Genomic DNA, 15,564 nt, shown 5'->3' on the forward strand with positions numbered 1-15,564 from the left:
TAATATTTATATCCCATCCTTCTACCAAATGTACCCAGAATGACATACAACATAATCATAAGACTAGATAATATAATTAATAAGAAGCATAGAGTTGGAGGTGTCTTGGAGATCATTTAGTCCAACCCCCTGCTCATGACAGGCTCTTCACTACAGGGTGCAGCTACAGCATCGCTGACAGATGGCTGTCCATCCTTTGCTTAAATACCTTCAGCAGAGGAAAAGTTTCTCCCAGTATTTAGCCAAAATCTGCTTCCTTGCCATTTCCAGCCACTGGTGTTTGGCCTGCCCTCTGGAGCAGCGGAGGGCAAGCCTGCTCCGCTTTAGCATGGCAGCCTTTCAGAGATTGGGAGCCCACGATCATGTCTCCACCTAAACGTCCCTTTCCAAGCCAAACATACCCTGCTCTTTGAAATGTTCCTCACAGGACTTGGCTTCCAGACCCTGGACCAGACCAGCTGCTCTTCTCTGCCAGTCCAAAAGGCAGAAAAGGGCAACTAAGATTAGGGAAGGCGAAAGGTTCTGGCATGTTATGGTTAGAAAAAATCAACCGGGACGTAGCACAAAGACTAGGTTCGCACAGCACAATAACAACAGTGGGTTGTCAGCCTTGTTTGTTTCAGGGTGACTTGTCATGACATCCGAACCTGGCGCGGTTCCCTCAGTGTGGTTCCCTCACCATGCACAAGCCACCCTGAGAACCCATAGCTTGCTTGTTCATAGCTTGTTCAGCGTGGCTTGTTGTGATGTGCGAACCCGGCAGAGTGGCTTACACATCGCTTGTTGGAAAGGGCTATAGAGCTGCCTGCAAAAAGCGACGAAAAACCTGGTTGCACCTCATGATCTTGCTAACGATATCCCCTCTCTATTACATTTTGAAATGACACTAGTCAGTTCACTTCTGCACTTCATCACCTCCTTAGGCAGTGACACCTTTTTCTTCACCTTTGGGGAGATTTGTGCATATTTAAAGGTGAGATTCCCCCACCTTCAGGGAGATTTGCACATATTTAACGTCTTTTTCAACTTTCAGGGAGGTTTGCGCAGGTTCACAGAAAGCAGTAGTTACCGTGCTTTAGCAAAAATGCACAGATCTCCCCAGAACAAGAAATAAAGGTAAATTTGTGCAAAACTCCCCAAAGGTGAAAACCAAAATCTAGAAAATAAACACTACTCTGCCAATGAGTGCATCTGCATTCATTAGTGGAGTAGGCTGCTGAGGTTGTGCTGCAAAGGCCCATGGGATACGGCCCATGGGATACGTGCTGGGAGTGGACAGGAGGCCTAAGGGGGAAACAAGCCACAGCAAGCCGCAGAACTGATTGTCTTTAGGGAGTAATGTGGGTTAGCGAGCAGACAACCAACCCCTGTACCTTATTTTCAGGGTGGCTTATTGTGACGTACAAACCAGCCCAAAGTGTTGCAGCGTAGAGCACTCCTGTTCAGTGTTCTAGCCAGCTATCGCTGTCCTCTGCCAGATTACACAATTTGATATATTACTGCACTCCAATCTTCATGCAAAAAATTAATGCATACATTTCATTACAAAGTAATCTCACATGGGATCCATACATAATGGACATCATACCCACACCAGAGGACCAGCAGCACTTAAGGGCTAGTAGACAATATGCCCAGTAAGAAATCCAAGAACCAAACTGCACTCATTGTTGGAGTAGAAGGTACTGAATTCAAGTCCTTGCACACACGCACGTTCTTAAAGGAGGAGGCACTGCATTCTGTGGGCATCTGGTAATGTCCCGTTTCCTAAAACTTCCTCAGGTGCTGTCAGTAAATGACTAAAGTTCTTCCTCCATATGCTGCAAAAACATAAGCAAATCCCCATAGGAGGCTTCAAGTAAGTCACAAACAAACCACTTATCTGAACCCTGCCTGCACTTGAGGATCAAATGTATCTCATGCTCAGAGGTGGTGGGCTCTCCCATGCTGGAGGCATTCAAGACGAGGCTGGACAGCCATCTGCCAGGGATGCTCTGACTTGGACTCCTGCATTGAGCAGGGGGTTGGACTCGATGGCCTTGTAGGCCCCTTCCAACCCTACTATTCCATGATTCATGCTGCATACCCACACACTTGTGCCCCTCGTCCTCTGCTACGTTTTGTGACTATGTTTTGCTTTTGGCTCTATCCTCTTTTTGCTTTTCAGCGCCGGAGGCGGATCCTTGAATCTTCGCAGCAGTTGATGGAGGTTCTGAACAGGTGGGCTTGGTAGATCTTCTTTGGGGAGTCTTCTAGGTACATTGGAGGCTGCCTTATACCGAGTGAGACCACTGGTCTCTCTAGCTATAACGACTGGCAGTAGCTCTCCAAGGTTTCAGACAAGAGTGCCCAGGGATAGAACCCGGGACCGAAGGCACGCAGAGCATGTGTTCTGCCACTGTGCCGCAGTCCTGTCCTGTAAGAAAAGAGAGGAGCGCCGGAAGCTGCCTTTCACTGAGTCAGACCCACAGGACCATTTAGCTTAGCTGGGGATACTAGGAATTGTAGTCCAACTCATCTGGAGGGTGCCAGGTTGGGGAAGGCAGGTGTACACCATGGGAAACCTACCTCACTCCTCAGGAACCTCTGATTTAATTTCAGAAGGACAAATTTCCAGCCCTTATGGCTGGAAATGTATGCTTGAAAGCTAGCTGGCAATACCAGCTGAGCCGTCAGAACTTAAGAGTTTGTGAACAAGATTGCCGCTGGGGCTGCAGTGCCCTGAGTGATCAGCAAACTAGAAATAAATCGCATAAAATAAAACATGCAAACGTCTTTAATTGGCATAGTTCATACAGGCTGGAGGGCTGGGCGTCTGTTGGTGCGTGATTTCTGTAATTCTTATAAGCATGGAGTAACCTAGCCTGACTCCTGGAAGGAGAGGAAGCTTCCATAGAGACGCGGGTCACTCGACCAACACGTCTCCCAGGCGTCTCTCTTTCTCCTGGGATTGGCAATTTCAGCTCTTGCCAGCTATGAATACGCAGGCAGGAGTTGGCTGGGGGAGTGGGACGCTTTTGTGCTCCTCCAAAAGGTTCTGTCTCCATCCAACATACAGCAGCGAGTACCATTTCTGCTCAACTCTTTAACTTACTTTCCTTGCAGCTGTCTTGAAGAAGAGGAGACCCAAACTGAGGCCGCAGCGCCCCATGAGGAAGAAGAGAGCAACGGCCAAGCAGAAGAGGATGAGTCGGCTCTGCACGCCCTCTGGGTTGACCGGTTCACTCCCAGGCACTATGTAGAATTGCTTAGTGACGACGTAAGAGTCTCTCTTCAGTGGTTGTGCACATTGCAGCTGCTTTACACGAGCACAGCAATTGCAGCTGAACGCAAGCTTGCTTTAGGGTGCAATCCTGTGCATGTTTAGACAAAAGTCCTACAACTCCCCATGCTGGCTGGGGAATGCTGAGAGTTCTAGGACTTTTCTCTGTCTAAAAATGCATAGGATTGCATTAAAAACGCTGTTGTTCAGGCAGGCATTTGGGGTGGGTTAGGGTATGTTAGAAAATGTTTTTATTGTAGAATTTCATTGTTTTAAACTGTTTTTATTGTATGTTGTACATCGCCCAGGGTGGCTGGGTGACCAGCCAGATGGGCGATTAATAAATTTAATAATAAAATAATAAATTTAATAATAATAAAAAATAAAATAGGATTGCGCCCGTAGAAAACCCTGGCTTTCTTTCCCAGTTTTCTTTCTAAGTTTCTAGTCCTTGTGGTTGTAATGAAAGGCTTGAAAGTGTGTGGACAACATCTATTGAAACTTTTGAAGTGGGAGCAGAGGAAGCTGGGGTTTTAGTGAACAGCATCGCATTTTGCTCTTCCCCAGGAGTCAGTGCTTCTTCAGTGTTCATTATTCCTCCTGGAGCTCAGTTTGTCACCAAAGACATTCTAAATATTGTGTGACTTGGATCCCTGCATCTTCTTTCATGAGCAGAGCCCAACAAAATAGACAAGCTAACTGGTTTCTAGTTGTGGAAGAGCATGCAGGCTTCTGAGTCACGCAGAGCACTTTGTCAGATTTTGGACTTATCTGTGTCATTTAACTGTGCACACTCCTACATTAACAAAAATGAGAGGTATATTTTCCCCCTGTCTTAAACCTTTGACACCTTTCTCTTTTATTTATGTGTTTACATTCTTGCTGAGCAATTTCCATGTGTTCAAGAGTTTTGTCTTCCTGACCCTCTTCCTCTCTGGCTTTCAGTACACGAATCGCTGCCTCTTGAAGTGGCTCAAACTGTGGGACACGGTCGTCTTCGGGAAGGAGAAGCCTGCCAAGAAAGCCAAGCCGAGCTCTGAGGCCCAGCCATCCTTCAGGCATCCCAAAGAGCAGCAGAGCAAATGGAAGACCAAAGCCCAGTTGATGGAGGAGGTCCTGGAAGCTGAGCTGGACCAACACAACCGACCAAAATACAAAGTGAGTGGTGGTAGGTGGGGACTCGGCCGAGGGGCAAAGGCTTCGGGGAATTCCTTGCTCACCCTTGTTAGAGTTTAATAGCTGCTTAGAACTTACATAGCACTTGAGAGCAGGAGCGTGGAACCTCTTCAGCCTGAGGGCTGGATTCCATGGCGGAGAAGTTCTTGGGGGCGCCTCCCAAAGGCAAAAGGGACGGTGCCCAAAACACCCATGTATTTTAGCATAAAGCGCTTACTGTCAGTCTATAAACTTCAAGAGAGGCAGTTCAGTCTTTTAGAAAGGTTAAAAAAAACCTGTTCAAAAGCCGGGAAGCCACCAAATGATTGGGGGAAAGCAGGGGAGAACCCCAGAGGGCCAAATTGGAACTGGAAGGGGGCAGATTTGGCCCCAGGACTGAGGTTCCGCACCTCTATATTAGAGCATTCAGAGTATTTGTGGTGATCTCAGCCTCCTTGGTGATCCACAGAACGGCCCTGTAAGGTTGGTCAATATTATTCCCATCTCAGAGATGGGGTCTTGCCTGCAGGGAAAAGTGAGGTTCAGCTTCCTGGCTCCTGGTCACATGGGCTCAGTTCAGATATCGCATCCAACCGTGACTTGCGCACCCAAACTTACCATGACGGTGTACGCTCTACTTTAAATTTCTGTCTGTTCAGCACTCCTGCTCCTGTATACAGCAGCCTCCAGAGGCAGAATGAACATGGTTCCACCCACCTCACCCCCGGACCTCTCATAGACACCTGTTACCAGGAGGGAAGCCTCCACTGGCAGGTGTATGTGGGTGGTGGGGAGGGGAGCAGGATGTGTTAGGACTGCAATGGGGGAGGAAAGAGCTCATAGAATCATAGAATAGTAGGGTTGGAAGGGGCCTACAAGGCCATCGAGTCCAACCCCCTGCTCAATGCAGGAATCCAAGTCAGAGCATCCCCGACAAATGGCTGTCCGGCCTCGTCTTGAAGGCCTCCAGTGTGGGAGAGCCCACCACCTCCCCAGGTAATTGGTTCCATTGTCGTATTGCTCTGACACTCAGGAAGTTTTTCCTGATGTTCAGCCGGAAAAACTTAAGTTAAAACTCCCCTCCCCGTCCACGACAGTCCTAATGAAAATCCCAACCCCATTTCCACACCTGCTTTTTAAAAATAGCTGGCCCACGCACATGCCCACACACACCATCTCCTTCCTGGCATTGGTCATCAGTCAGGGTGACCAAAACTACTCCTGTGCCAAATTGAGCCCTGAAACTGGATTGAGAGGGATTCAGATATCTGTGCCTTTACTAAAGACCATGGTTTGGCATCAGTGCCCCCCGCCCCCAGGTTTGCTGCTGTGCTAGCTCTATGCTAGAAAGGTGGAAATGGTCCTTTGGGGTGGCAGATTTGATTTGTGAGTGGTTACTAGGTAGCATTCAGTGTAGAATGCTTTAAGGCACCATCCTATGCATGTTAAGACAGATAAAAGCCCTACAACTCCCAGCATGCCCCAGCCAGCCATGCTGGCTGGGGCGTGCTGGGAGTTATAGGGCTTTTTTCTGTCTAAACATGCATAGGATGGCACCTTTAGATGGTTTGAAGTGTAACTGAGTTTTGTATTGCTCTCTGCTTTTGATAGTTAAAAAGGAAGTGATGTATTAAACCCTTTTCCATTGAGGGAGAAATACATTGCACAGAATGCAGACGAACACCCACCGAGATCAGTGGGGCTTTCTCTGAAGTAACTGATGAGCAGGGACTATGGCTCCATGGCAGAGCCCCCGCTTTGCCTGCAGGAAGTCCCTGGTTCAATCCCCAGCATCTCCAGGTAGGGCTAAGAAAGAATCCTGCCCGAATCCCTGGAGAGCCGCTGCTGCCAGTCAGTGTCGACAATACTACGGTCGATGGACCCAGGATCTGACTCCATATAAGGCAGCTTCCTATGTTCCTATCACTAGCAGTGGGCAAACTTAACCCAAATGAATTTGTTAGTTCTCGGAAATTAATGAATTCATCCACATAGTCCCAGGAGAGAGTTCTCCTTTAATTCGAGATCTCATTCTGTGTGTACAAGTTTTTGTGCATGTGCAATAGGTCAAATCACTCAATCCTAAAGGAAATCAACCCTGAGTGCTCATTGGAAGGACAGATACTGAAGCTCAAATATTTTGGCCACCTAATGCGAAGAGAAAACTCGCTGGAAAAGACCCTGATGCTGGGAAAGATTGAAGGCAAAAGGAGAAGGGGACGGCAGAGGATGAGATGGCTAGAGAGCATCACCAATGCAATGAATATGAACTTGAGCACACTCCGGGAGAGAGCAGAGGACAGGAGGGCCTGGCGTGCTGTGGTCCATGAGGTCACAAAGAGTCGGACATGACGTAGTGACTGAACTATATCACACTGCATCATGGGAGTTGCAGTTTGTAATGCATCATGACAAACATGCATTACAATATTATGTACCCTTCCTGATAGGGTGTTTTATGTGGCCTTTCTACGTAATGTTTACTCACATAACATGTGCAGAAATGCTGTAGTTTAGATGTAGTCTGCACATGCTCCGAGGATTGCAATCTATTCCGAAATTAATAATGAATTTGTGAGGCAGTGATGCAAGCTCACTACAAAGGTGAGCATTAAAAATGCAAAGGTTTCGGTCAACGAGCTGACTAATCACAAGATTTGGCAGCATCACTACACAGGACTCCTTAGTCTTCCACGTTGCAGAATTTGGGACAGGAATGCAGAATTCACGCTTCCTTACAACTAGATGAAAGTGGGGAACAGACCCCACCGAGGAGAAAATGTTCGTTGGAGACTACATTCGATTCCAGTTGCTTTTTCCTTTCCTTTTTCAAAGATTTTAGGAAGGTGCCCTGGATTTCGGCATTCCTGTCACCTTGTCTTCTCTCTCTGTTCCCTGCAGGTTGCCCTCCTGTGTGGCCCCCCTGGCTTGGGGAAGACCACTTTGGCTCACGTCATTTTGAAGCATGCTGGGTATAATGCGGTGGAGATGAACGCCAGGTGAGCTGTTACCTTTCTCCAGCACCTCTGGTCAAGTCAGACTAAACTGCTGTAAGGCCAGCAGCCCAGTGTGGTTTACTGGGATAGGATGCAGGATTGGGACACAGGCCTTGCAGGTTCAGATCCCTTCATCGTTCTGGGGCTCAGTTCCTTCCATTTTGCATCTCTAAAATGGGCATGACAGTGATGTCACTTACAGGGTCAGCCTAGTGTACCTTACAGGGCTGGCTGGTGGGTTTTATTTAGTTATATAGCATCATTTGTGCATGAAGTTCTCAGAGTACGAGAGGACAGGCTTCTGCCCCAAGGAGCTTACAATCTAAGTTTCAACACAGGAAACAACAGAGGAAAGAGAGGCATGGTTGACAGGGAAACAATATACAGTTGTTTCAGTTGCACAGGTTCAGTTACAGTAGAGCAAGGGAACTAGGGGATTGTGTAAAGGAAAAGGAGGCTGTGAAGGAAGGCTGGAGCTAAACCAAACCTCCCTGCAAGGTAGGCCTCTGCCTCAGGTCTCTGCCCCCAAATCATAACCTAGTAGCCACCCTCACTGGCCAGCTGGCACTGGACTTCACACCGAGCTTTACCAGAAGGAAGCACTACCCGCTCTAGGTTGAATAAAGGCTTATTAAAGGGGAAAGTTAAGGGTAGAGGGGGAAAGGGGAAATAAAAGATTTCATAAAGTATGACATCCAGAGCACCTTCAAGATAGTCCAACCAGGCAAAACAATCAAGACCTGCCTACCCTACCTATACATTACTGAAATAAGGGCCTCCCAGGACAGGATCCTTGCCAGCAGACGAACACGTCAGAATACCGCCAGGAAGAGGGGAGACGGCCACACCTTTGCCCAGACCCCTTTCATTGCCCCGGGCAGATTTCTTCAGCCAGTCTCAGGCCTGGACTCCAAGCCCGTCGCCCCACCCCAGAAGGGGCAGAGTCTTCCCAGCACAGTCCCAATTAAAGGAGCCTGGGCCTGACCTTGAGCACCAGGGACTGGGAACTGCAGTGAGATAACTGTTCACAGGTGGGCACTTTGAAGGTGCTCGCTGGGCCTGGCTGGATGGCTGGAGAAAGCCGGCCCATTGTTCTCGACAGAGGCATTTGAAGGCAGGAAGAGAGGGCAATCTTTAGGTATGTATGGATTTTGTTGAATCCATTCTGTCTGTATTTCGTGGATTGTCAGGCGTCCTTGGTTCTGTTGTCTACTCATTGATGGAATCAGGTTTTTTAGGGAAGTACAAGAATTTAGCTCCTGTGTGCAAATGTGCGCTAATGCACACGTGCGCAAATCCCCCCAAAGTAAACGAACTAGTCTACAAGTTCACACAACTCGGAAAAAGCCAGTCCATTGCGGAATGCGGAAGTTGGATTCTTAGAAATCTGAACTCATTCGAATCAGTTGTGGATCTCTCCAGCATCCCTAGGGTATCATGCAGATGTCCTGGAAGGCAGTTCCAGGCATACAAGGCAGCAAGGGTGAAGTCTTTTTAGTGAGCAGGGGGCCTGTGGAGAGTGGTGGATCCGGAGGAGCAAAGATCACAGGTGGGGATGTATCGGGATATAAGAGTGGAGAGATAAGAGTGGGTGCAAGGCTGTGTTGGACTCTGGAGGCAAGGACAAGGAGCGTGCACAGGATCGGACAGGAAGCTAGAGTGGGGATTTAAGGATGGGTTACACAGGGCTGAGGAGAGTGGATTTTTTAGCTGCGATGTTCTAGACAGAGGTGAGGGGCCCAAGGTTGAGGCAGTGGAAGACCAGAGAGGAGAAGGCTGCAGTCATCTGGGGAAGGACCAGAGTTGTAGCCAAGGGGGCGGACAGGAAAGGGCAAGTTTTTGCAACATTGTTGAGGGAAAAGTGGCACAACTTGGCTACAGACTGAATATGGGCAACAAAGAAGGGGGGGGGAGTCAAAGATTAAGCCTAGGCTGTTGTGCCTATTCAACGGGGTGGGTGGTAACATGGATACAGAAAGCGTACGTGGAGAGGAGTGCTTGGAAAGAAAGATGAGAATTTCAGGTTTGGGCATAATGAGATTGAGGTGATGACAAAACGTCTAAGCAGAAATATTAAGAGGCAGTTGGAGGTGTGGGTTTGGGTGGGAAGCTACCATTTGGTGGAGGGAGAGAGAGAGCTGGATGTTGTCTGCATGCAGGTGCTACTGATAGCCATGGCGCTTGATGGGTCATTGGGGGACAGTGTGTAGAGGGCCAAGAACAGAGTGATCCCAACATTTTGTCCTGGGGTCAGAATGAAGAGTGAATATTGATATATATGGTGAATGTTGGCAATCCCAGATGAATGTTGTATCCAGGATCTTCCACGTATTAACCACATACAGTAATCTGTATAGTTCGGTTCATGATTTGCAAAAAAACGGAACAATAGACTGTAAGGTAGCGGACAGTCTTGTGGAATTTCAAAGACTAACAGATGTTTGTGGAGGTTGCTTCGTCAGAGGCATGAGCTGTTACTCTCCAAGAGGCCAACAGAATGCAGAGTTCCAGAGGATTCTCTCTCCTCCTGCTTCCACCACCTTCTTTAGCCCAGGATTTTTGTTTCAGTGATGACCGTAGCCCAGAGCTCTTCAGAATGCGGATTGAAGCTGCCACCCAGATGAAGTCAGTGCTGGGAGCCCATGAGAAGCCCAACTGCCTGGTCATTGATGAGATAGACGGTGCCCCAACGGTAAGAGAATGACCGCCACCAGCCAAGAGGTGCCCCCCTTCTTCTCTTCACTTGCTCCCTTAGCCCTAACAAACGGGTCTCCCTTGGGGGGTTGGGGGTGTGACTCATCTCTGCTCTTTCTGTTCTCTCTGCCTTGGCTGCCTGGGTTGCAAAGTGGTAGTGAAATGGGGTAGAGAATGTGGTAGCTGGTGGCCATATGGTGTTCCAGAGAATTTTTTAAAACAGCTCCTGTGTGATTTCATCATCATAATTGTTTATTGTATCCTGCTTTTCCCTCCAAAACGAAGCCCAAAGCGACTAATAATATGCAGAATACAATAGTATTAATAAAATACCAAAAAAGCAACATGAAAAATCATCTAACAATAAAAATAATACAATAAACCTATAAACAAACTTTCAGTTTAGAACGTAAGCATCAGGTCAGTTAAATATTAAATTCATAACTATATCGAACAAACAAGGTGATAAATAAAATACCACCCATATTTTAAGCAAAAATAACAGTCCAGCAACAGTAAACTGTTTGGTTTAAAAGAGGTACATCTCCCTTGGAACCGGCAGCGAAAAAACTAGGCAATTAATACAACAACAAACAAACAAACAAACAAATAAATAAATAAAACAATTAATGCAATGATTTTTCCAATCATATCTCAACTGCCAACTTACTTTAAGAACAAATTTGAAAATCAAGTTTCTCAGGAGCACAAATTCTGCTCCAGTTACTCTGTGAAACTATTCTCCTACATAGAATTGAAGGTGATGAACCACCCCTCCTATTTTTGTATTTTCTGCTGCCTCTCAAGGTTAGTCCTCCCACAGCAGTTCACATCATACCAGAACATGAATAATCATATAAAATTCATCAGAATATGATGTCGTTATTCATAGGAAGCTGTGAAAACATTGGCACAGCAACAGGTATACTATAAAGCAATGTTATGTTAGTTAAAAACAGCTTAAATTAGAGCATTGGAACAGCAACAGCTGAAAACAGTCCAGAGCACTACAAACATTACTTAAAGCCTGCTTGTGACAAGTCTTCGAGTATTGTTTGGAAACTGGCAAGTTCAAGGCCGTGCGTACCCCCCTAGGGAGTGAGTTCCATAACAGGTTTACTTGTTCATCAATGACCAAGAATTTGAACAAGATGGTCACCCTGGAGGTACATCGAACCAAAAACGTTTGGCTTCCATTATGGCCAAACAATCCAGGGAGAAATATAGGAGAAGCCACGGGAATTAATTTCAGAACCAGCTGACAAGCTTACACAGCTGAGAGAATTCGTGTGTTCTTAATTCAGTTTTTTCTTGGCCCTGATTAAGAGTTTATAAAATCAGGAATGATGTGGAGAGAATAGAGTGGGGTGGGATTCCACTCATAATGCTAGAATTTGGAATCGCCCAATAAAGTTGGCGGTAGATTCCTGTTTGATGAAAGGAAGTGCTTCTTCAGACAATGCGGATTTGTGGAACTCACTGCCACAAGATGGCCACTACCTTTAAAAGGGTTGAACAATGAATAGAGGGGTAGAGCTCATCAGTAGCGATTAACCATGATAGCTTAATGGAACCTCCATGTTCAGTAGCAGTGTACCACAGAATACCAGATGCCAGACACTAACAGCTGGAGAGGGCTATTGCTTTCCTTCCCTGCTTGTGAGGTGACCGTTGTGGGAAACACGATACTACCCTAGATGGACCCTTGGTCTGATCCAGCAAGATTCTTCTTACATTGCCCTTACATTCTTACATTGTTACTTTTGCTTGTGACTGCTCTGTTCTGCTTTTCAGGCATCTGTCAATGTGCTGTTGAGCATAATCAACCGTAAGGCTGCTGAGGCAGAATCAGAAAGTGGCACCGGCAGGGCAGGTGGGACAAAGAGGAGAAAAGAAGGTGGACTTCTTCTACGGCCAATCATCTGCATTTGCAATGACCGGTAAGAGGTTTCCTCTAGGCAGAAAAGTCTGTGTATGTGTATGTGCATGCATGTGCGTGTGTGTGAGAGAGAGAGAGAGAGAGAGCATGTACACACCTCCTGCTGAGAGACGAAAGCAAAGCATTGTGGGAATGACATTGGCCGTCTCGGCTGGTTAGCTGGTTACTGTATATGAGAAAAAAGGGATCGACACACCTTTGTTTTTATATTAAGGCCAATGGGTCTTAAGGAGAAGTCTTTAATATTTTTAGTCTAATATTCCTAAAATTTTTAAAGTGAATATTTTTCTAATATCTAGCAGTCTTACTATTTTTTAAAGCTGAAATTTGAGCATTCCGTTATGACATCTCCAGTTCTGAAAACTGCAATTCTGGATTTGTGCGTGTGTGTTGTTTTCCCCACTTGGCTCCTGGATTTTTGTCCGCTGCCCTCGACCGGAAGCCACCACCCCTCTCTCCTCTCAGTCCAGGCCACCTCTGGGCCCTGGTCCTGCTGTCGCACAACCACCACGATGATGGCTGGAAACATGCACTGCAATCAATATGAAAGATAGTCGAGGTTGAGAATCAATATATTCCACACTGGAAGCCACATCTTCAGTCCCCAGCATGCCTACGATGTCCAGAATGCGAATGTGCGGCTGGCCTTTAGCATTTCTGACTCAACTCCAGCAGGGCCTGAGGGAGCCGGGGCCTGGCAGCATCTTCTTGTTTACCTCAGAACTGCTCCTGTCGGGCTGATCAAGATACACCTCTCTGTCTCTGCTTTCTAGGTATGTCCCTTCTCTGCGGCTGCTGAGGCCGCAGGCCTTTCTTCTCAACTTCCCCTCAACATCTCCTTCCAGGCTGGTCCAGAGGCTGCATGAGGTAGGCACAAACCCAAACCATTTATTCTTCTCCTCCCTCGTGACCATTTTCTCGGCAACATGAACTTTGTACATGTGAGCATTTAAATATTCACCCACCTGGTTCTTTTATGGTGAGCAAAATTGCAGGTGAGCAGTGCAGCGCAACTTGGCAAATGCTGGTTAACTTTTTTACCCTTTAGTCTGCAAATTATTTATCTCTAATATTATTAGTATTATTATTATTATCATCATCATCATCATCATCATCGCTAGTATTATTATAATATATGGCTTACCACATCCAAAGATAACTCGAAGCAATTTACAGAATCAGGGATTAAAATACATCATCATAAATGCAAAAACTCATCAGTTAAAATGTTTGAAATATTTAAAACCAAAGCTAAAAGCACAGCAATTAATAGGAGGCTTGGGTAAAGAGACCGGGTTTCAACAGGTACCTAAAACACCCCACAGTTTCACCTCCCAGATACCAAGGGGGAGGACACTCCATAAGGTGGGTGCCACCACAAAGAAGGCCCACTTCTGGGTTGCCATCAGATGACAATCTGCAGTTGCAGTACAACCAGCAAGCCCTCCTTTGATTATCTTATTTATAATCTATTATAATATTTCATAACACTGAATATATTAAAATCCCAGAGTGGTTCACAATACAATATAGTACAACAGAATATAAAAACAAAAATACATAATTAAAAACATTAAAATATTAAAAACATTACAACATGATAAACAGTAAAATAGGGTGGGAGCAGAGTCCCTTGCAGGTCAGGGAAAGCCTATGTGAACAAGTGTGTTTTCAAGAGGTGTTTAAAACTAGCTGCTACTTCTGCCTCTTGAACTTCACATGGGAGAGTATTCCAAAGAATGGTGCCACCACTGAGAAGGCCTGCTTGCGTGCTGCTATGTGGCAACATTCCATTGGGCACGGAACAGTCAATATGGCCTCCTCAGAAGATCACAGGGACGGCATAAAGGAAGACAGTCAGCTAGGTGTCGTGGTCCTGAGCCGTTTAGGGCTTTGTACATTAAGAGCAAAACCTTGAACATGGCTCAGTAGCTAACAGGCAGCTTACGATCCTACTGGCTCGCTCAGGTCCTTGATGGAGGCCCCGTGTTGTGTCTCTCCATTGTCTAAGGGCTAGGGCCGCGTTGGGCTAGGGCCATGTTGGTGCCAGCCCTACACTGTGGAACCCTCTACTCCTAGAGGGTTGGCTTGCCATCTCCCTGTTGGTGCTCAGACACCCGGCAAAAACACGCTGGTTCAGTGTGCTTTTGGCCTGAGCAGTAATCAAGATAATTTCTTTTTCTTCTCTATGTGTCATGCCAACTGCTGTGGTGATGTAACTCAGCTAATAACTTCCATGGGCATAATTGCAAGACGATATGTGCGGCGGCTGCTAGCCCTCTTCAGGCAGCCATCTTCCATGCAGAATGAGCAAGTGAGGAGAGGACCGCTCCAACCCGGCCCCCCTCCGGCATCCTTCTGCGTGGAGGGAAGCAGTCTGAAGAGCTTCCTGTCTCCGCGGGGACTCTCCATGTAATTAAGAACCCTGATTTTCCAGGGCAGCGAAACCCAGCGAAGGAGAGGGACGGGGCTGGAGCGCTCCCTCCCCTCGTGTCTTTAGCCTATTCAGGTTTAGCATGACTGAATAGGGCTGCTAATATGCAACTCTCTGCATTTCAGATTTCTGTCAGGCAGGGGATGAAAGCCGACACAGGGGCACTCATGGCCTTGTGTGAAAAGGCAGAGAATGACATTCGCTCTTGCATTAACACCCTGCAGGTAAGTCACAGTGTTGGTGGTATTGGTTTCCCTTTCCCCTCCCCCACCCTCCCAGCCCCTGTATGTTGAAAGCAGGGACGGATGATGCTTTGCAAACGTCCACCTTCTTTTACCCTTCCGTTGTTCACCTTCTTTTACCCTTTCCTTTTTCAAGGTCTTGGGGGCAGGTCAAAGCAAATGTGCATAAATAGATGGATGCCCTTCTTCCAAGGGGAAGGATGGGGTTCAAGGAAGGGGCAGCACACGGGAACGGGAACTGGCGAGGGAAGATAACCAAGAACAGGAAAGGTGCAAGCAGTGGAAGCTAGTGGCTCCGATGTCACTGGGCCGATGAATCCACTCTGAGTTTCTGTCAGAACCAGTCAGAACTCTAAAGAAGCTATCCAAGGTAGCTCATCACCTTGGATAGCTCCTTTGGAGTTCTAAGTAAAACCCAGAGCAGACTCACTGCCCTGCTGACATTGGAGCCACCAGTCTCCACTGGGTGCAAGGGAGTGGTTCAGGGCAGGCATGGGAAGAGGGCTTGCCTGAGTAAAGGTGAAGGCTGGTGGAAGGGAGATAGAGACCTGTCATGCGAGCAGGTGTGTGAGCTGGGAAGTGGGGGAGAACACAGAGGTAGGAAGGGTGAATTCTGTATCGGCGAAAATATCGGAATCAGCATGACTTTTCCTCCTTACTTCGCATGATTCTGCATTTCTCCCCTCTTTTGCATCACATATTCTGCTTTTACTAGTCCTGGGGAGGGACAAAGAACTACGTGGACTGGTGGACTGGCTATTATCCCTACTTTGGATCTGACCTCTAACATGGACACAGTAGGTCAGCCTTCCCCCGCCTGCTGCTCTTTAGATGTGTTGGAC

The 15,564-nt window shown here is 47.0% G+C and overlaps 1 protein-coding gene across 5 annotated transcripts in view; it reads left to right on the top strand.

Moving 5' to 3' along the window:
- The window catches only part of CHTF18 (chromosome transmission fidelity factor 18), a 53,057-nt gene that overhangs the window by 8,047 nt on the left and 29,446 nt on the right, over window positions 1-15,564 (top strand). For all 5 annotated transcript variants that reach the window (XR_014785616.1, XM_084818978.1, XM_084818979.1 and 2 more), the window contains exons 6-13: window positions 2,168-2,220; window positions 3,106-3,259; window positions 4,208-4,420; window positions 7,319-7,416; window positions 9,982-10,105; window positions 11,902-12,047; window positions 12,820-12,913; window positions 14,606-14,704. Coding sequence is in view for 4 of the 5 variants with exons in the window: in XM_084818978.1 (XP_084675104.1) it covers window positions 2,168-2,220; window positions 3,106-3,259; window positions 4,208-4,420; window positions 7,319-7,416; window positions 9,982-10,105; window positions 11,902-12,047; window positions 12,820-12,913; window positions 14,606-14,704 (981 nt within the window). In the remaining variant the exon portion in view is untranslated. The remainder of the gene's footprint in view (window positions 1-2,167; window positions 2,221-3,105; window positions 3,260-4,207; window positions 4,421-7,318; window positions 7,417-9,981; window positions 10,106-11,901; window positions 12,048-12,819; window positions 12,914-14,605; window positions 14,705-15,564) is intronic.

The sequence above is a fragment of the Heloderma suspectum genome, chromosome 12 (assembly GCF_057233095.1).
Source record: "Heloderma suspectum isolate Gila_16-S chromosome 12, 16-S_ref, whole genome shotgun sequence".
Lineage (NCBI taxonomy): Eukaryota > Metazoa > Chordata > Lepidosauria > Squamata > Helodermatidae > Heloderma > Heloderma suspectum.